The 22,022-nt window shown below is 38.5% G+C and overlaps 1 protein-coding gene across 1 annotated transcript in view; it reads left to right on the top strand.

Annotated features, from left to right (window-relative positions):
* Positions 1–1,257: 1,257 nt before the first annotated feature.
* LOC117664742 (unconventional myosin-Id) overlaps positions 1,258–22,022 on the top strand; it is a 152,640-nt gene continuing 131,875 nt past the window's right edge. The window contains exon 1 of the mRNA XM_034416002.2: positions 1,258–1,488. Within this exon, the coding sequence (XP_034271893.1) occupies positions 1,394–1,488 (95 nt within the window). The 5' untranslated portion in view covers positions 1,258–1,393. The remainder of the gene's footprint in view (positions 1,489–22,022) is intronic.

Genomic DNA, 22,022 nt, shown 5'->3' on the forward strand with positions numbered 1-22,022 from the left:
GATTGCGATGGGTTAGACACGACTTTGAGACTAACAACAACGGATAATAATAAAATCTTAAAAGGAGACAGCATTTGTCCTTCTGTCCTTCTTATACTAAAGAGTAAAAAAAAAAAAAGACAAGCTTATTTTGTTAGCTGTTGATTGGTTGGTTTAATTATGCTTTTATGATTTTGTTGTATAACGGCTTGTAATTTCTGGCTGTTTTTGAAATTAGAATTATTATAGAATTTTGAATTATTTTGTTATTGCCTTGTTGAAAGATATTCCTCCTTTCACTAAATTCACTGCAGTAAAGAGGGTTGTTTTTGTTTACTTTAGGGCAATGAATAATCCCAGCTATAGTAATCTTCAAGTTGCTTTATATCTTTCTTTGTTATGGGAACCTATCCAATTGTGCTTTTTTTCCCTCCTTATGCCTTCAAGTTGATGTTGATTTCTGAAACCTGCTTAGATGAATCTCTGCAGTTTTCTTGCCAAGAAGTGCTTTATTTTATTTATGTATTTTTTTATTTATTTTATTTATGTATTTTTTTCAAGGTGGCAAACAGTATCTTCCTCCTCCTATTTTTCCCACCACAACAGGTGAGGTGATTTGGGCTGAGACAAAGTGCCTGTTCCAAGGTCAACCAGCTGGCTTTCTAGTCTGGTGCCTTAAACACTACATCAAGCACTACATCAAGCTCTTTGTGGCTTATTAGTGTTATGATACCCAGGCTGCAAAATACAAGCACTAAATAGCACTTGTGAGAATTTTCTGTATTTTGTTGCTGCCTTATCATTGTCACCCCAATCGTTGCAGTTGAGATGAGCCAAGGTTAAGATCATATTTATGTTCTATATCCTTATATTTGAATCTTGTAAGAACAGGGATTTTATATATAAGAAGCAGAAATTGAAACACAGGGCCAAAAATTTTGAGGACATTAAATAAAAGCTGGTAACACTCGGGTTCGGTGTCCACCTATTTTTGACACTTTCAAAGAAGAAAGAATTCGTAATGCAGCATGACAGAAGGTAGATACTGAGTTAACGGGTTACATGAAAAATACTACCGGTTACATGAAAAAAACTTCTGAACTTTTATAAGGTATACATGAGTGTACGGAGCTATCTAGGCCGCCAGGTGGCAGTACTACTGTTCAGAGGCCGCAGCGGTCTGGGCGTAGCTTCTGTCTGGTGGGGAGTCAACTCCGCCCAATTCCCTCCCTCGAGGTCGACGTGCCTCCAGTAGCAAGCGGCCGCTCAGGTGTGGGCGTGGCTGCTGGAGAAACCCCTCTCGCTTTTGCTCAGGCAGCCGGTGATTACGGTGCCCGGCTCGATTTTACATCGCCCGTCTTTCCTGGTCGTCGAGAGGAGTGGCTGCCCATCCCGCTGGCTTTCTGGCAGCGCCATGGCAGAGCTGGAGAGCCTGGAGTTCGGCAAAGCAGATTTCGTACTTCTCGACACCGTGTCTATGCCGGAGTTCATGGCCAATCTCCGATTGAGGTACAGAGTGGATGGCCCGTTTGGGAGGGTTGGGGGGGGTGGGTGGGAATCTCCGTTGCCCCTTCCTGCCCCCATTCCAGGGAGGAAAGCAGCAGTGGCATTTGGAGAAGGAGGTGGCGGCAGCAGGTTTCTTGCTTTCGTTTGCCATGGAAAGTAAATTGGTTTCATTTCCCATCGCCTATTAAATGAACCCTACTAAAACGAGTATCCCCTACCCAGTAGTGACTGGGAGAAACGCAAAGCAGGGAGAAAAGCTATTTATTATTTGTATGGTAGATCACCATGAAATCCTACAGCTGCTAGGTAGATCAGGAAATTAAGAACCCAAAAGACAAGGCAAACTACTTCTGTATTCCTGCCAGGAAAACTACCTGGATGTGGTTGGGAAGTCATCAGTCATAAAGTTCAATCTAACCCTCTAATTTAAACATTTGGACAGTGTGTTCATACTGTGTCATATGCATAATCCAGCTGAATGAAAAACAATGGGATTGCTTCTTGGGACTGTTAAATCCCAGCTATTATAACTAATGATCAGGAATCCTGGAAACGGTTATAATCTCTGAAGCAGCCTGGCTCAACTGGTTGCTTTCCAGATTGAGTTGAAGTTGGAGGGAGGGAAGGAGAGGGGGGTTATGGGTTCGGGAAGAAAGCATCATCCCTCATTTAAAAGGTTGCAAGGGTTGAGAGAGAGAGTTGTTTACTTGTGGCTTCATTGTGAGCAAAGTTGAAAAGTTTGAGTTAAAGACTTCCTGATTCATACCTTAGTTTTTATTCAGTGTGTTAAACCCACTTGGGGAAGTATTTATATCTTTACTAGATTGGGTTTGAATGTGGAAGCCTTGCTTTTAAATAGTCTTAGAGGATATTGACTGATATGGCTACTGTGTATTACTCTATTAATTCTTGCAATAACATCAGTCAGAAAAATTCTTGCTGGCCCACTTTTTAATGTTATCTTCAAGCCTTCCAGAAGTCTATTCATAGAATTTAGCTCTATCCACAGACTCCCTGGGATATCTGCTTTTTATAGGATTGAATTTTGGGGTTGAATCTTGAGTAGCACAGCACCCTATCTCAGTTTTATATCCTGCCTTAATAAAAATCACTCAAATAATGGCTGAAATATCCAAAGTGATTTTACTTCTTGGAAGTAGAAATAAGTTTTTATAGTACGCAAAGAATCTATTAAGGGGAAGAGGGCGATTAATTTTTTAATCCTATGATATATTAGAATCATAAAATTGTCTAAAATTTTCATCTCCAACAGTTTACATAATCCAGACTGGACAATATCACACAGGATAGGCAGATTGCAGAAAAGATCCCAAACACACACACACACACACACACACACACACACACACACACACACGTGTAACATGCAACAATAGCTGTCTTTTTAAAAACTATCCAAATTGGAAAATTAAAATAGAGCCTATTTTTGTTATAAAATATTTCTATGGAGCACATCTCTACATTGAAACATCTGGTACTCTTGATTATTTCTGAGTTGGAAACTGAATGTATAACCCAGTTTATAAACTGAGTGGGTGAAGAATCTCTGGCCTCCAAATGTCACAAAATTATAAACCAAAGAATGCCACCATGTTGACTGGGATTGTTGGGAATTGGTGAAACTTACTCCTGGTGAAAATCTATTTGGTTTTCTGGTTCACATTGTTGATTTCAGTACAATTTTCAAAACAGTGACTTCGTTTTGGATGATATATGAATTATGGTGGTTCTTTAATAATTTGCCTAAATTTAAGTATGTCACCTGGAATTGGAATAGTCACTATGTGGCATGTTTAAATGTTCATACTGGAGGAACTCCATGTATATAATAATGACACAAATTATTCCATTAATCAACACAGAATGAATATGCCTGTGGCATGAATATGCTTGTGTTATATAGGCCTTTAGTCTAATTTATATGACGTAATCTACAGTTCAGATTTAATACATCTGGTTTGCACCATTGTCTGGAATAATTGTCTTTCAGCTTGTTTTCAAGAATCTCTCAACAATCTGTTTCCCGTAGACACTTCAAAACCAATGTCTTGTCTTTCAGAACCTCAGAAAACCATCTGAAATTCCAAGAGAAGTTCTTTCTCTGAAGTCAAGCAAGTGCTTTCTCTCACAGACCAGTTTGGGGGAGAGGGGGTGCAGCCAGCCAGCCAGCCAGCCAGCCAGCCAGCCAACACACACACACACACACACACACACACACACACACACACACACCTTGCTGTTTTACTGCAGGGCTTTTATAGCTCCTCTTTGCTAGGCAGCTGAGCTGGCTAGGGAGGGGTCTTGAAGGGGCAGGACACCATCAACCCAAGTGCTAGTTATGTTTACTGTCCTCTCACACTAGAATTGAACAGTGCTTGAATAGGGAGCAATTTAATAATTATTGCAACTCCCAGTCTCACTAGATAGACCAAATTAAGAAATCAAATCCACAGGAAGGCTAAAAAACATCTTTTATTGAAATTGGCTACAATAATGGAATCCTGAAAGTCTGATTATGTTGTACCTCCTCCTTATTCCGTGAATTATGAAGGTGTGTGCTTGAACTATTTCTGTTTTGTTCTGGACTTTAAAAATGTGTCAGCTCCTTTTATCTAGGCAACAGCTGCTGCATACAGATAGTTCTTGATTTGCAATTCACAATTCATTAAGCAACTGTTGTAAATTACAACAACACTAAAAAAAGAGACTTAACAACCAGTCTTTGCACTTCAAGCATCCCCATGGTCCGTGATCACAATCTCAGCAATTGACAACCAGCTTGTATTTACAATGGCAGCAGCATCCCGGGAGTCATGTAATTGCCATTTATAATCTTCTCAGCCTTCTGACAAGCAAAGTCAATAGGGGAAGCCAGATTCACTTAACAACTGCATGATTCACTAAACAATTGCAGTGGTTTGCTTAACAATCATGGCCAAAAAGGTCATAAAATCAGGCATAACTCACTTAATCACTTTGTTTAGCAATGGAAATTCTGGTCTCAATTGTGATAGTAAATCAAGGATTACCTGTATCTCCATCAAAATCAGTTTCCTTACTCTCTACCCACCAGTTGGACCAAGTACTTTATAAGAAATTTTAAATGCTTAAAATGTAAACCTTTATTACCTTTTGTGCATGCACTGCCTGACTTCCCCATGGCAAACAGTTGTGTTGGAGTTATTTCTTGACATAGTAGGTTAGATTAGAATAAGGACAAGATTTCTAGCAGCTTTACTGCAAGGATATTTTCTTCTTCTTTTGCCTTAACAAAGAAAATACTGTTTTCCGTAAGGAGGCCAGATCATGAAGGTCTATTAGTGATGTTAGCTATGATAGATTGGTAAAGTCTTCCTGTTCAGAAACAAGACTGCTAGGTACTAAAGGCCAAATGAAAGACCTATTTCTTTCATATTTTATTTGAAAAAGTTCTTGCTTAAAAATTAAAGCAGGTAACCGAACTCCCTTTCAGTTTACCTTGTATAGCTGCAGGTAAAGAACATGGTAATGTTGCAATGCAACGTCAGGAAAGACATGTTGCTGATCCTGTCTTAAAGCCATATCTTTATTCATGTGCATAATAGTTGAATTCATGTACATCTGTAAATGTCGCTATATTGGCTACTTGTTCTTCCTACTTCTTGTTATATTTCTAGTTTTGAATGAAAAGGCTGTTTTTATGGTGAGTTTTGACAAGAACTTATGTTAAAGGAAAGGGAAAGAAATTGCATTTTTGAATCATATTTATTTAGCTAGCCTCATAGTTGGAAGTAAGGTCTATTGGCAAAGTAAGTTCTTTGCTATTTCCTTGAAGGGTGTATTTCACTAAACACTGCTAGGTCAACATTCAATGTGTGACTCAGAGATGGAAAGGAAAAGAAACCTTTAAGTAGAGCTCTTAACCTAGACAGTTAAGAGTTATATATCATCTTGGATTCCAGAGAGTAGAAGTTCAACAAAATAAATGAATAAAAGTGGATTAAGACAAAAAGTTATCAGTAGAATAAATTAATGCATGAATAAATTAACACTAGGAAAAGTGAATTTTTGCAAAAATTGCCCAAAGTAGGTTTCCCTGTATTGATTTTATTGTGTATCATTGTTTCTGCTGCCTCTTAAGGTGAAACGGCATCTACTTTCATTGCCTCACTTAGCAGTTTTTGTTAATTTGGGTTTGGGCCTAGGCTCTTGGGTCTAGGTTTTTGTCAAGGGATATCTGGAGGTTGGTTTGTTTATAATTTTTGCTATTTTATCAGTGATTAAAGTAACAGCTATCACTTTCCCTAAGTGCTAGTACAGTAACTATTGTCCTTCTACTCTAACTCACACATATGAACCTATGACCTAATATGATATTTCATTCAGGCATTTCAGAAAATAGAAAATAGGATTCAGCAACTATTTTAGAGGAAAACTCTGTTCGTGTTATCCTAAACAGTGTTGTGGCCATTTAACAATGGAGAAAAAAGTTATTGGGACTCAGGCAGCATACAAATTTGATTTTTTTAAAAAAGGGAGTAACTACTTGCTGCCACTGTGAAATTAAGATGACCCCCTTCTCCCCATTTTTCTCTTACACCAGATTATTTAGCTACAACTCAACTCACTAGTAACCTTGCCATCCACAGTGCTGGTAGGACAGAACATAGCAAACTAACATCTATTCCATTTCTCCACCATGATTGTGGTTATTATGTTTAAGAACTTTAAAAATACTTTTATGTACAATGCAAACATACAACCACATCAGCACATAGATGAATGATCAGTGTTTGATTAAATTTGTTTTTACCTTTTAAAAAACAAAAAATGAAGATCTGCCTAAAGCTTATAATTATGATCATGTTTTTGCAGTTTTCTTAATACTGATGGTTTCCCATTGCCTATTTGCTTTTTAAAATGTGAAAAACATGCTACTTTTGATGACCAGGTAAAACACTGGAAGAAAAATAATTTGTGATGCTTTTGCTTTTTTAACTGGAACGCCTGGAACATTAGCAGCTAAGTGTTCTGAAAACTGCTTTATGCATATGAGGAGAGAGATTTCTGAGGCAGCAAGGAGGGAATTCATTGTGCTATTGCCAGTGAAAAGCCAAATTCACCACAAGAATGTTCCTATAACCCCCATAATTCCAAACATATTACTTCCTTTATGAAAGCATAGACAATTTAGACAGGGAGTTGTCTTAAAATCAGTTAGGCACGAAATTTGCTTTTCCACCCTCCTTTTCTGCCTGGGAGAAGAAACCAGCATAAGATGATTTAAAATAAGGTATCATTTTCTGCAAGATTTAGAATCCTCCACCTTAGGTACCTAGGCTTTTCTTTATTTGATGCATGTCCTCTTCATTAATCTAACAGATCCTTTTCTGAATGATAGGTGCATGTGTGACCAAAAAAATATATTGCATGCTTTCATTAATCCTACAGTGATCTTAATCACTGGCTAAAGAATTGAAAAATGGGAATGGGGACTGTCATAAGAAGTTTATTAGAATTGTATAATAGATGCTTATTTTGCTTTGGGCTGAAATTTCCTCCCTATTTGGTCTAACAAATTGTTTTACCCATACGGACTGATTCACTTTGCTTTGGTGACAACTCCATCATAGTCTAGAGAGCAATGATGAAAAAGGTACTTCATTCACTAAGTTATCTTGGGAAGCTCTTTACATGATCCAAAGGTTTATAATAACTGAAAAACACTAAGCAAGCTATTTTTGAAAGTGATTAGAAAAGGAAGTATGCAAACTCAGTGTTCTTTAAGGAGGCGATCTAAGGTTGAGCAAGATAGGCATTCCCTTATCTCTAAAGGTCTAAATCCACTGGAGATCACTGTCTTGCAATCTCCTGGGAAGCAACTATCTAGAACATTTGTGGGCTATCTCGAGTCCTCTCCTCACCTAAAGACGAATTATGAAGAGCCAGTCTTCTTGCTGGCTCTTCATTCCACCACAGTGGTCAATTGTACTTTCAGTGGAGTTGTATTCACTAAATTCTTTCCTTGGAACAATGCTTAACTATGTCCTTGTGAATCAAATGCAGTAGAATCTTTAAGTCATGTTTCATTATATTGCCTTTTTATATACATATTAAAAAACACTTTTTGAGCAGATTTTTCTAGGTCATACAGACCATTTCTGCATCCAACTATTGCTGACTGACCAGCATGACTCCATAGTTGTGGCAGTGGCCAAATTACCTTACAGTATGCTGCTTTCAATATTAGAGGCCACATTCTAACTCAGTAAGATAAATACTCTATTCCTGATAAAGAGTTTAGTTTTTCTTTCTGTTTGGCTTTATCTGTTTTATCTGTAAAGCACATTTTTCTCATTGTATATATGGTCTACAATCGTAAATTGAATAATCAAGCAATACAGGTAATCCTTCAATTACAAAAAATAGTTGGGACTGGAACTGTAAGGGTTATTAAGTGCATGCACTTGATTTTACAACTTTTTTTGCTGCTGGAAGCCAGCTAGGAAAGTTGTGAATGATATCACATGGCTATGGGATGCTGTTACCTTTGAAATAGTGCAATGGTTGCTGAATGCCCAAATCATGATCCCACAGAGATATTGCAGCTATCCTAAGTGAAAGGGCCACTTTTTTCAGTGCCATTTGTAACTCTGAATGATTGCCCCACCAAATCATTGCAAGACTATCTTGAAGAGAGTTTGTTATTACATATACCCTAACTGGGCTGCAAGATCCAGACCTCTTGATGCAAATTTTCTGTTATCTCTTTGCAAATTACAGTAAATACATCTATTTCCTGCTTTCAGAAATAGCCTGGATTTTCCCATCCCAGGTATATGTCTAATAACTGGGTCTATTTTTTTTTGTTTCAAAATTTGTTTGTCTTTCCAATGTTTGCACCTTCTGTTGCTATTGCTGAAGTTTTTTGCATGGCTTGTCCTAAGTGCTGATACTGAAGAACTTAGCGGTTTTATAATTGCAGTTTATAGTTGTTGCGATTAGTAACTTTGAACAGGTACTGTAATAAAAGATTAATAATTAACTTTTGAAGCAATTTAATACATTGAAATGCCTTATATCCTTGAAGCAATTTTTTTGTCTTTGGTAAAAGGTGTTCTGACTTACTGAATACTTACTAAATCACATGTTATGGTAATTTGGTCTTAAAAGGGCCATCCATTTAAGAAACCAATCCCACTTGAGAAATATTTATGTTGTGTAATTAGTATTTTATTTGTCTAAGGTTTCTGTGGGGAGGATGTACTGTAACTACGGGAGATTACTCTTTTCTTGGCAGGCTTAGTCTATTCTTGACCTCACCCTACAAACAGTATCAGAGTTGCAAAAGCAGAACAACTGTTTCGTTTTTGGTGTAATCCTTGTCAGTAGTAGAGCTTGTATCTTGTATATAGTTTTGTAGTTTATCACTTAATTATTTTTGTTACACAGTGAATCCTTTCCATGTTTGTACATTGTCTTTCAGAATGTACTCTGTTATTCTTAGCGAACGAATTTGTATATGTACAAATGCTCAATATATCTGGAGGGTACCACTTGAAGAAACAGTGGCACCTGGATGTGAGATACTGGATTTTGCTAACTACAAATTTATATTATTTTGGGTCTAGGCTATATTATTCTAATTATTCTTAATTCACCAACAGCAACAATGCATTTATCTCCATACCAACTTTCCTGTGGTGTTTGTAGGTAGCATTCCCTGAAAACACAATGGTTCCTTCATATATCTTGCTCGCTATTTTATTACAAAAGCTGTACAGTACTCCATCTCAGGTTAATGCATTAGAAAATAATGGTGTTGATTTGTTTACTTGAACATCTGTTTCCACCTAGACAGAAAATATAGCAATGTGAGTTTATCACCTGTTGTGTTAGGAAAGGGCAATGCCATGATAAATAGTTTTCTGTAAAAAAAAAAAATCATTCAGATCTTAAAGATGAACATAGCTCCTATGGCTACTTTTAGTTTATCCTGGATTCTGAAAAACAGAACTTTCTACTGTTATAATGTGGTTTGTATGAGGACTATGGACACAAAGCAGTGGCCAAAGGACTAGAATAGATCAGCTCATATTTCAACATAAAAAGAAAAGCAGTGCCAAAATTTTTGTAAACAATTTCAAACAGTTGCATTTATTTCACATGCTAATATGATAATGCTTAAGATTTTGCAATCCAGACTTCAACAATACTTAGAATGAGAATTGCCAGATGTACAAATTGGATTCGAGAGAAAAAGGGACCCTGAGAGTTCACTTTTTAACATCCAGTGGATATTAAAAAAGAATAAGGGAGTTCCAAAATAAGTATTTTTGATCTAAACAAAGGCTTTTAACTGTGTAGCCCAAACAAATTGGGAATAGCTCTCTAAACCTGGGTGTAACCCAAATGAATTGGTTACCACATGATTTCATATGCATATTGAATAATAAAATGACCACGAAGGAACACCTTAAGAGTGAAAATGTTAGAATGCAGTTTGTAACGAATAAATGGTGAAGGAACGTGGTAAGATTATACACTGTCATCTTATTTTAACTTATTATTATGAGAAACAGTGGACTAGAAGAAATAAAAACTTTGAAATAAAGTTGACGGAAGAAATATTAACCTCAGGTGATGATGATATTATTTTGATGGTTGAATGCAAAGAAGACTTGAAGAATCTTACGTTGAAAAGCACAAAAGCTGCTTTGCTTGAAAAACTAACATGAACAGGTGGTTTCAAATCAATTCAGTTAGATAGAAAAGAAGTAGTAATAATCTTTATCTTCTTAAGCTTAAAAATACTAGATGAACTTCAATCAAATTGCACACTGAAAATACTAACAGTGAAACTAAAACCTAGTATTTAATGTGAAAATAAGAGCAGCATGAAAAATGCTTAGAAAAAAAGGAAGCAAACAAGAAACGAAAAGAAGCAGTTATTGGTAAACAATTCAGGTGAAGTTCACTAGGTCACAAAGAGCAGAGATAAGGACTGAAAAACCATCATATATTCCTCTTGAGTATATAAGTTGATTGTTCAAATATTGTGAACCCCACTATGTAGACTAAACGAAGACATCAATTCCACAATAAGACTAAAACCACTTTTATTAATATTGGCTATAGGCACAGACTCTCGAAAGTCTGACTGTGCTTTACAAGCATTCATGGAATTAGGGAGGTGTCTGCCTGAGTCACTTGCATATGCCTTGATAATTGGCTTGGCCCTTCTCTGTCAAGGTTGTCTTCCATATTCTATACAAATATCTTCTTTGCCACTTCATAGAACAAATAATATTAGGCCTTTTTTGAACTTATCACCTTGTAAATATTTGGTAAATCTTTGTTTTGTTTTTTTCAAAAAAACAAAACAAGTCTATTTAGATTGATAGGAAGATAAGAATTTGAAAGATAAGTCTGTATAAATTGAGGGATTAATTATACAATGTTTAAATTTGTAACACTTTTGAAAATATTGAAGTATTGTTGGTGTTCTCATTGCAGCTCAGTTGTTTGAGGGTTTTTCTTAGGGCTCATCCATTCCTCTCTCTTGGAGATAATTCCCAACTATGGTGCTAAGGCTCAACTGGTAGAAAGGAAGAGCACACACCATGAAAGCTTGTTTTCTTTTGCTCGATGAACAATGGCCAGTAGATTCTATTTTATGCTTAAATCTAACTCCCCCCCCCCCGATATTTGGGAGTTTAAGAGACATTCTAATGGTTCATCTTAGGATAGTAGCAATGGAAAATCAACCTCAGGAAAATCTTCCACAAGCTTAACAGCATTTCTCTGGGGGTGGTTTTAGTTTCTGCAAGAGCCAAAACCAAAATTTCCATGAAGAAGACCCCCTTGGCCCAATGAGGGTAGGTAGCGCTATAATTAGCCAGTTGGAGCCCAGCAAGTGATTGATCCTCCAGATCAATCAATGATTTCCTCATGCAACCTAAATATTTGCATAGATTTTTCCCCCATTTTCTGGAAAAGAGCACTTTCCTATCAGATTATTTTGATCTGGCTAAAACCTGTGGTGGCCTGACTCTAAGATGGAAGTTTTGTGTGAGGATATAACAACAAAGGTAAATGCATTATCTTAGAGCTGGGTCATGGATAATGTATAGGGTAAATCATTAGATGAAACCAGAAACTAGTTAAATTTCCAAAAGTCGCTGTAATTGGTAGGTGGAGAATTCCAAGATTGTACTGTTGTGGTTGGCTGTGTGCTTTCTTGAAAGAACTACAAAGATGACTAGTTCCTTCCAAGTTTTACTTTTTATGATTATGGATTTTTGGTGCCAACTGTGAAGGAGGAAATACCTAATAATCTGCTGCAACTCTTCAGATGTGCTTTTCTTAGACAGTCAATGTTTGCTATTTCATGCTTTGATATACGATATGATCGTGTTTGACAATTCTAGTTAACTTTCTTTTAATCTCCCAATCAAAGGATCAATATATTGTTCAATTTATATTTAAGTTAATCAAACATGGGTCCATGGTGTGTGTGTCTCTCTCAGTATATTCTCAACTATGTTTCTGGGGTTTTTCAGACAAATTCAGCAGCTAAGACCTAGTATTAATTGATGCAAAATAATCTTCTGTTAGATACAGGCCTTCCTCTTAATCAAAATCTGTGCCATTTCTTATCAAAGATGTATTCAATAGACCTGAGCAAACTTTGAAAAAGGTGCTTCAGAATGTGCAGAAACATGTCCAGAACATTTTTTTAATAAAAATAATTAAACAGCTATGGTGCCTGCTTTTCTAGGGTCACATCTGTGAAAGCTGTTCCCAGTTGTCTCTCTGTTTGGTTATTTGTGCATACCCATTGTAAACAGGAGCAGTCTTATAGGCAGCAGTATGCGTTTGGAAGCTGTAGTTATTCTAATCATTTGAAAAGAAGTGCTTTATATGTAATCAGTTGTGTTTTAAAGGATTTTCACAACCTTAAAACACACTATTTCTTTTGTTCTTGAAAATTACTTTACTTTATTCAAATTTCTATACCGCCCTTCTCCTTTCGGACTCAGGGCGGTGAACAGCCAAGATAAAAACATCTATACAAAACATCACAGTTAAAAAAAATAAAGTTAAAATAATTTATAAATTTGGCCCATAATTTAAAACTTGTCAATTAAAATCAATATTAAAATTTTAAAACTAACCCTAAAATCAAGACAGACCGGCTAACTGGAAAAAATGAGTTTTTAGGGCCCGACGAAAAATTCGAAGGTCGGAGATCGCTCGTATCTCTGGGGGTAGATTGTTCCATAGGGTAGGTGCCACCACAGAGAAGGCTCTCCTCCTGGGGGTCGTCAGCCGGCATTGTCTGGCCGACGGCACCCTGAGGAGGTCCTCTCTGTGGGAGCGAACCGGCCGGTGGGAGGCTATTGGTGGCAGAAGGCGGTCCCGTAAGTACCCTGGCCCTAAGCCATGGAGCGCTTTAAAGGTGATCACCAACACCTTGAAGCGCACCCGGAAGTCCACCGGAAGCCAATGCAGCTCGTGCAGGAGAGGAGTCACATGGGAGCACCCCGTCGCTCCCATAATCCCCCGCGCAGCCGCATTCTGCACCAGTTGGAGCCTCCGGGTGTACCCCAAGGGGAGCCCCATGTAGAGAGCGTTACAATAGTCCAGACGAGAAGTGTCGAGTGCTTGAGTGACCATGCGTAGGGAGTCCCGGTCCAGAAAGGGGCGCAACTGGCATATCAGGCGAACCTGACAAAAAGCCCCCCTGGCCACGGCTGTCATATGCCCTTCTAAAGACAGCCGCGCATCCAGGAGGACACCCAAGTTGCGGGCCCTCTCCGTGGGGGCCAATGATTCGCCCCCAATAACCAGCGATGGTGTCAGCTGGCTATACCGGGACGCCGGCAGCCACAGCCACTCGGTCTTGGAAGGGTTGAGTCGAAGCCTGTTTCTCCCCATCCAGACCCGCACGGCCTCCAGGCACTGGGACATCACTTCCAAGGCATCATTGGGATGGTCTGGGGTGGAAATGTACAGCTGAGTATCATCAGCGTACTGATGGAACTCCACCCCAAAACCTCGGATGATCTCACCCAGCGGCTTCACATAAATGTTGAACAGGAGGGGCGAGAGGACCGACCCTTGCGGCACCCCACAAACAAGGCGCCTTGGGGTCGACCGCTGCCCCCCTGTCAACACGGATTGCGACCGGTCGGAGAGATAGGAGGAGAACCACCGCAAAACGGTGCCCCCCACTCCCAGTCCCTCCAGCCGGCGCAACATGATACCATGGTTGATGGTATCAAAAGCCGCTGAGAGGTCTAATAGGACCAGGATAGAGGAAGAACCCCTATCCCGGGCCCTCCAGAGATCATCCACCAACGCGACCAATGCTGTTTCCATGCTGTACCCAGGTCTGAAGCCGGACTGGAGCAGATCCAGATAGACAGCTTCATCCAGGTACTGGGGAAGCTGTCGTGCCACCACACTCTCAACAACCTTCGCAATAAAGCAAAGGTTGGAGACTGGACGATAGTTAGCCAAAACAGCCGGATCCAGGGATGGCTTCTTGAGGAGAGGCCTCACCACCGCCTCTTTCAAGGTGGCCGGCAGGACACCCTCGCTCAAAGAAGCGTTAATAATCCCCTGGACCCAGCCTCGTGTAACCTCCCGGGAAGCCAGCACCAACCAGGAGGGACACGGGTCCAATAAACGTGGTTGCGTTCAGCCGCCCCAAGATCCTGTCCACGTCCTCGGGAGCCACAGGATCGAACTCCTCCCAGATAACACTCTTAAGGCCTGCCTCAGTCGTCTCGTCTGAACTAACCCAGTGGGCGGCCAAGTCTTCCCGAATCTGAGTTATTTTATCATCCAGATACTGTACAAAATCCTCAGCTCGGCCCTGCAAGGGGTCCTCCCGCGCTCCCAGATAGAGGAGGGAGCGGGTCACCCTAAACAGGGCGGCTGGGCGGTTATCTGATGACGTGATAAGAGCGGCAAAATAGCTAGATTTCGCCGCTTTTATCGCCACTAGGTAGGTCTTAATATGAGACCTTTTTTATGTTAATAAAATATAATTATAACATAAATATGTTATAAATATAACATAAAATTATGTTAATAACTATTCAGTTATTATTTAATACATATCTTGAAGTCTGGAAACCACTGTTGGAGTATTATAATACAACTGAATGATAATAAAATAGAGTGTACAAAAGGGAAGGAGGAAAGCAATGTTTGATCTATAGGATTGTACATCTGCCTGAGGCATAAAAGTTTTCCTTGGTTAAAAGTGAAGTAGGCAGTAGGCAGTTTCAATCCTGAGGGCAGATGACATGCCAACTCTAAAAATGTTAGTTTTACAACTACTCAAGTCTTTGGAATGTTTATGAATAAATCGAAGTGGGTGGGATTAGGAATAGAAAAGAAACTGTTATCACACTTTGTTTCTGCAATAGGATATATAAGATATAAATTTATCAGTATTGTCTAATATGCTGGTTAGTATCCATATTTTTAATATAATTTACATTTCAGAAACAAACCTTGGGTTGTCCTCTAATCAAAAACCTTAAATGCTTGTTTTCCAGAGTAACAACATAACAAATGACTACATACTTAAAATGTTTTAGGAATATTATTTTTTACTATCTTAAATCTGTTTAAAGACAGATCTGTTTCATTTCTTTTTGTTACGGGTAGAACTCAACTTATAACCACAACTGAACCCAAAATGTTCTGTTGAGGCAATTGTTAAATGATTTGCCCCGTTTTACAACTTTTCTTGCCCCAGTTGTTAAATGAATCATTGCAGTTGTTAAGTTAGTAATACTGCTTTACATTAAATGAATCTAGCTTCCCCATTGACTTTGCTTGTAGAAGGTCGCAAAAACGGATCACATGAACTGGCACATTGCAACCATCATAGATATGAACCAATTGCCAAGCATCCAAATTTTAATCACACAACCATGATAATGCTACAACAGTCATAAATGTTGAAAAAAGTCATAAATTGCTTTTTTCAGTGCCGTTGTAACTTTGAATGGGCACTAAACAAATGGTTGTAAGTCAAGGACTACCTGTACTTTGAATAAACCTGCTCTTAAAATTATTTATTTCCCCAATTAAAGCAATCTGTACATGTGTGCTGAACTTCCTATAGGAAATTCTTACACAAGATTTTTCTTGAAAATTTTGATTCATTCCTGTTTTTTGCCTTTCTGAAGACAGCACCCATTAATAATGTTAACATTGTTTACCAACAATCTATCTAAAAAATGTGGAATCTGATTTTCATGCCTCCCTCCTCTGTTGCTTTTCTTAATGCTAATTTTATGTCTTAAGCAGTCTTGTCTAATTGAGGAAGAAATTAATATTAGTGCAGGTTGTAAACTTTGCTACAGGCAGTTTTACTATGTGGAATCCAGGATATGATTTATTGTTATGTGGTGAAATGGGACAAGGATTAATACCTGCCACTTAATTATGAAACATTATTTTGGGGAAATTATGAATGTGTTCATATATTGAGGGAAAAGTCATCTTTAAACCTTTTTGTTGCTTATCATAGATAATGAGTTTACAGATAACGTTACAATAAAGCATGGTTTACCTCAGGAACATTTAGGGGTTTAGCCCAGCGGTGAGTTGCCCCCAGTTCACACCGGTTCTATAGAACCAGTAGTAAAACCGGCGGAAGGCTCCACCCACTGACCCTGACGTCATCAGAACGCTTCTGTGCATGCGCAGAAGAGTGCACGCGCGTGCAGGGCCCCATTGCAAACCAGTAGTAAAGGTAAGAAGAACCCACCCCTGGCCTTGTGATTTTCTAGAAGTTAGCGGGAGGCTGTTTAATGACATGGCAACATTATTAGAAAAAGCTGAAATATTTTTAACTCATGTTGTGAAGGGTTGAGTGAAAATAAGAACAGAAGCCCTCAAAGAGTAGTGCTGACTGAGAAAATTGTGGTTATCAAAATTAATTATGGCAATTTGTCTCCTATAGCCATCCTGTTTCTATTCTTGCTCCTAATTGCATTCCGTATGTGTTTGTGTGAAATTTGACTACTAAATTTTGCTACTAAATGATGTTTACTCAATCTCAGGGCAGTTTATGGTGGCAAATGGACTTCTGGAGAATCCATGTGAGTTGTCTACTCTTGATTTGTATCCACAGTGTTTAGGTTCAGATTCATTCAGAGCTTAAAAACATCTGTGTGGAGACATACTTTATCATTATTAAATCTTTGGATCAGTGGTGGGTTCCTCCCGGTTCAGCCCAGTTCGGCCGAGCCGGTAGCAATGATGATATGATGTCACCGAACCGGTTCTCTTTGTTCGGGAGCTGCCCGCCCCCGTGTTATTCTTACCTTTTATTTGGCCCCGCCCCCAATCTATTCGCTGCCTCCCGAGTCCCAGCTTATCAGCTAGAAGGAAAAAAAACTGTTTAAACTCTTGCCGCGGGGCTTGAAAGAGTCATCCTACAGCTGATCAGTGTTAAAAGGCAGCGTGGTGGTAGACCAGTGCGCTCCAAAAACAAATGGGTAGACCGGTGCCTCCAAAAACAAATGGGTAGACCAGAACGCTCCAAGAACAAATGGGTAGGCCAGTACAGCTCTGCAAGCAGTTAAAAGCCTGGTAGACCAATACCTCTGCTAAATCCTAAAGAATTGTCACATGACTATCAAACAACGCCCACAAACTAAGCCACGCCCACAGAACCGGTAGTAAAAAAATTTAGAACCCACCCCTGCTTTGGATGCTATCGTAAGTACAAATTAGCAGTCTGCTAATGAATTCTGTGCAATGCAGAAGCTTGTTACTAATACTGTAGATATATGTTAAAGAATATATTGTTTTACCTGCTTTTGAATCACTTTTAGCTGTTATTTCTCTGTCCTAATGCAGGATCTAAAAACAAATGTCACTACTTGTTGATAAGAAGTTGTAGCTTGTTAGGACTTGTCAGATGATGTGTCACCCTCACTTGTTTCCCTGTTGGAATTGCATCATTTTTGTACTGTCTTTTTTGTTGTTGTTGCTTTTCCCATGTGAGGCAACCAGAACTCAAGTCTTTGCTTGTATGGTCACATATGAGCAGAGAACAGTTGTTTCATACTGAATAATAGCCAGCCTCTCATGCCCAGAAGAATTATGGAAAACAACTATGGGAATGAACTCCAGAAAAGCATTAGCTCCTCCAGTTAATAACTGAGTATATTTGTATATTGTGCAGTTATTACTGAAAGGAATTTTAATGGAGAGAAGACACTACTGTATATTTGGAAACAATCTGTTTAGACCTTATTTTCACAAGTATGCATAGTACTTTGTATAATTGACCCCACTTGTATATACTTCTTCCTAGAATGAAATATCAAGTATTTATTTATATCATGTATTTCATTGCTAATGTTGCTGCTTTTATTATAGCCTTGTATTGTATACATGGTTCGTTAATGACTTTTTAATGCATCATATAGGTATCTGAATTTATATATATTTTTGGATTAAAAGAAATGGGCCTAAAATTGGTCTATTAAAAAAATGTGGACACATTCCTCTTGAAAGAAACATCTTTTGTGTTCCCATTTTGTATGTAAAGTAATTGGCTAGCATTCCAAAAATAGATATACGATTGATTCAGTGGTGTTGTACAGTTTAGCTAGATCTACCAGTTTTCCTTTGAAGTTCAAATGCTGAAATTCAGAAACAGTGCTCTACTGTATTTAGAAGTTCTCTGTATTCAAAAAGCAACATAGAACAAAACAAATATAAAATATTTCTCTATAAGAAAATAATGAAGCTTCTAAGCCCATAGTTGCTGATAGCTTGTGGCCCATTCACAGCAAGAAGGGAAGTGAAGAAACTTTAAGAACTTGTGCTTTTTTATTGCAATGCTTTGACAACTAGAAGAGGAAAATCTATATTTGAGGCAGGTTTCCATGTAAATTAAGCAAAAACTTTGGAATTTATCAGGAATTATGGCTGTAATATGCACAGCTAAAAGATTGAATAGGAAATGTGATATTATTCCAGAATTCAAGTAATAACTGTAAGAAATATGTGCATTATCAGTTGGGAAAAACAATATTTTCTGTTAAGCAAAACATGTAGCAATATCTGCTTCTACTGCAGATTTTGTATTATTTAATAATAATATTTTATACTGTTCATACAGTAATAAATTCCTTAGTAAACTGATGAGTATTGATAGATGTAAAATATAAAATAAATTATCTTTTTTATTTTTTTATTTTTTAATGTTTGGAGTTGTCTCCTTTCTAATTCTTATTTTAATTTTTTTAAGATTAAAGATTGTTTTTTAATTGTGTATATAATAAATAAATAAACAGCAGAGTATTGCACCAAAATAACCAGCTACAGTGTCTTAAGTTGGCGAGAAGTTTATATTCAAGAAGATAAATGATCTGAAAAATACATAATGATTCAGTAATGCTAGATTCTCCAGTAAATACCTGGTAAAAATCATTTTCTACTTTTGCTCTGACTATACTGATAAGTCCAAACATTGCATTGTTTTGACTGTGTATTTCCTTCTCAACACAGGTAGTCCTCAGCTTATGACCACAATCGACAAGACAGTTGTGAATGAGTTTTGCTCTATTTTACAGCCTGTCTTGCCACAGTTGTTAAGTAAATTAGTGCAATTATTATAGTTGTTAAGTGAGTCTGGCTTCCCCATGGACTTGGCTTGTCAAAAGGTTGAAAAAAGGTGATCACATGACTCTGGGACATAAATATGAACCAGTTGCCAACACCTGAATTTTGATCACGTGACCATGGGGATACTGAACAGTCATCACTTTTTTCAGTGCTAACTTGGAATGGTCACTGAACAAATGGTTGCAAGTCAAAGACATATTGAAATTTATCCACTCGGATAAAAATTGCTACCTTGTAAAAAGCCGCTTTTTTAATCTCAACAACTATTGTAATACTTCATGGTATATACTATATAGTACTCAAAGTAAGAGGTCAGATTGCTTTTGCTGGAAAGCAGTTGTGCAGCATATGGAATTTAGCCAAGGAAGCATAGTCCAAGATAGCATCCATAAGGAACTAAATACAGAGATTAAAGCACTTGTGCTCTTTGAACGATATTGATAAGCTTGTAGTACACTATTTGTAATTTCTTTATTGTTCCTGATATAAATGATTTCATTCCTCTTTTATTTCATATCAGAGAAATAATATTGTACTATTAACAGCGCTGAAAAAGTGGTACAGGTAGTCCTTGACTTACAACAGTTCATGTACTGAGCTTTTAAAGTTACAACATCAGTGAAAAAAGGTAACATGACCATTTTTCACACTTACAACCATTAGAGCATCTCCATGGTCATATGATCAGAATTCAGATACTTGGCAACTGTCTCATATTTACGACGGTTGCAGTGTCGCTGGCTCATGGGATCCTCTTTTGTGACCTTCTAACAAGCAAAGTCAATGGGGAAGACAGATTCATTCAACAGCCATGTTCCTAACTTAAAAACTGTGGCTAAAAATAGCTTCATAAAATGGGGCAAAATTCATTTAACAACTGTCTCATTTAGCAACAGAAATTTTGGGCTCAATTGTGGTCATAAGTGGAGAACCATCTGCCAAAATGATCGTGCTAACAGTTTTCAAAAGAGGTAGAAAATTGGACTCTGAAAATGAGAATAAGAGATATTTTCTCAGAGAAGTAACAGTAACAGACGGTACTATACAAGCTTATTTAGAACCACGGAGTGTATTGGTTTTTAAAATAAGTATAAAATCTTTTTCAAGTTGAGCTTGATTTCTGGAGATTTGGCTATAATATAATAATGGCTTGGTATGTCTGAGTACACACTTTCCAGGATGTTTATTTGATTTTCCTATCTAGCCTATAGTCTTAATATTTCTGGATATTCTCCAATTTAAATTCTATTTAGGTGTGACTAACTTTTTAAAAAAATCATCCACCTGCTGCCAAATACTGCCACCTGGAATTCATTGGACAGCTGTGACATTTGATTACTGCATCCATGCCAATTTTTTGCAGTATTATAGAAATAGTTTGCCACAGTCTTCTTCTGTGAATTATTTTTTCTTTTTCTTTGAGTTTCCAGTGTAGTTCACTGCTCTGAAAATCCAGGAACTAACTGGGATTAATCCTGCCTAGCAGGTGAGATCAGACAATATCATTCACGTGCTGCCACTCACATTAAGTATATACAGAATTCATGCCAAAGACAAAACCTAGGTTCAGTTTGTAGAAATGAATTTTACTATTTTATTGGGAACCTCTTAAATTAATCAGTTTTGCTTAAAGAGGAGTTAAATGCGCTCCTATAGCCAATTGGGGTTTATGGAATAGCTGATATTTCTAAAGAACTGATATCCAATAAATATGAATTATATTCAGAGCTTTAAAAATGTCAATATTTCTAAAATACATCAGATATCTAAATACAGAATACAGAAGATAACAAAGGACTAAAGCTAAATTAATTTATGTTTTCCAAAATCGGTAGAAAAGATGCTATTAGATCCTTTTCCTGAGCGCTGCTCCCACTATCCATAGCTAGGTTCTTCTTCAGGATTTGACAGGAACTGAATGAGAGCTGAATTTCAATTCCTCTGGCTTAGCCACGCCCACAGTCCCATAATCCCCCAGCCTTTACTCAGTTGCTGTCAAGAACTGAAGTGTTTTTTTAGAGCTCAGGGTTTTCCCTAATTAATTTCTTCCTCTGTTCCCTCTAGCGCCTTTTCGGCTCTGTTAGACTTTTTCTTTCCTTTTGATTAGTTTTTCCTCGGCAGAGAGCGAAGATCTCTTGCTGCAAAAGGCGCATGGCGTGTCTGGGGCCCCAGGCCGCCCGCACCTCAGCATTTGTTTGCTGAAGGCAGCTGCCGGATTCTGTTCCCTTCGGGGCAGATCCAGCCCTTCGTTACCAGCCGCCGGCGAGTGGGACAGGCTGTGGAAGCCGCCATGGCCATTACACCATGCTTTCGTTGGCAACAGCCCGAAGCGGCGGTAGGACTCTTGGTCGCGCCCATGGTTATACTGCCAGGCTTGAGGAGCAGTGGAGGTGATCGTTACCAGGCTTGCTGTGTTCCAGCACGCCTGGGTAACTTAATGAGGTGGCAGCCGTTGACAGACCTTTGTGCCGTGCTTTTCAGTGCATTTCTTGTGGCCGCCATTTTATAACAGCTTCGACTGGCGGACACCATTTTGTCAGACCTTCGGGCCGTCAAATTGATTCTGTTTCGCTGGGGGTTGCCATTCTGAACTGATTGATGCCGGGGTGTTCAGCCTACAGCACCGTTTACCTCACCCCTAAGTGCGGCGGCCACTTTGTCTGCATTCTAGCAATGGCCATTTTGCCACTTTAATAAGCCGTCTGCCTTTTCCCAGGGGGCTAAATTGACCTTGGCCTTAGACCATTCCTCCCTCAGTTGAGTGACTGGGTTTCCTCAAATTTGAGGGCCCTTATTTCAGATGGCGGACTCTCCACTTTCATCCGACCTAGAGCCTGAGGCGAGCCCACCTCACTCTCCCGCCA

This window comes from Pantherophis guttatus, chromosome 4, assembly GCF_059756535.1.
Source record: "Pantherophis guttatus breed Tessera chromosome 4, ASM5975653v1, whole genome shotgun sequence".
NCBI lineage: Eukaryota > Metazoa > Chordata > Lepidosauria > Squamata > Colubridae > Pantherophis > Pantherophis guttatus.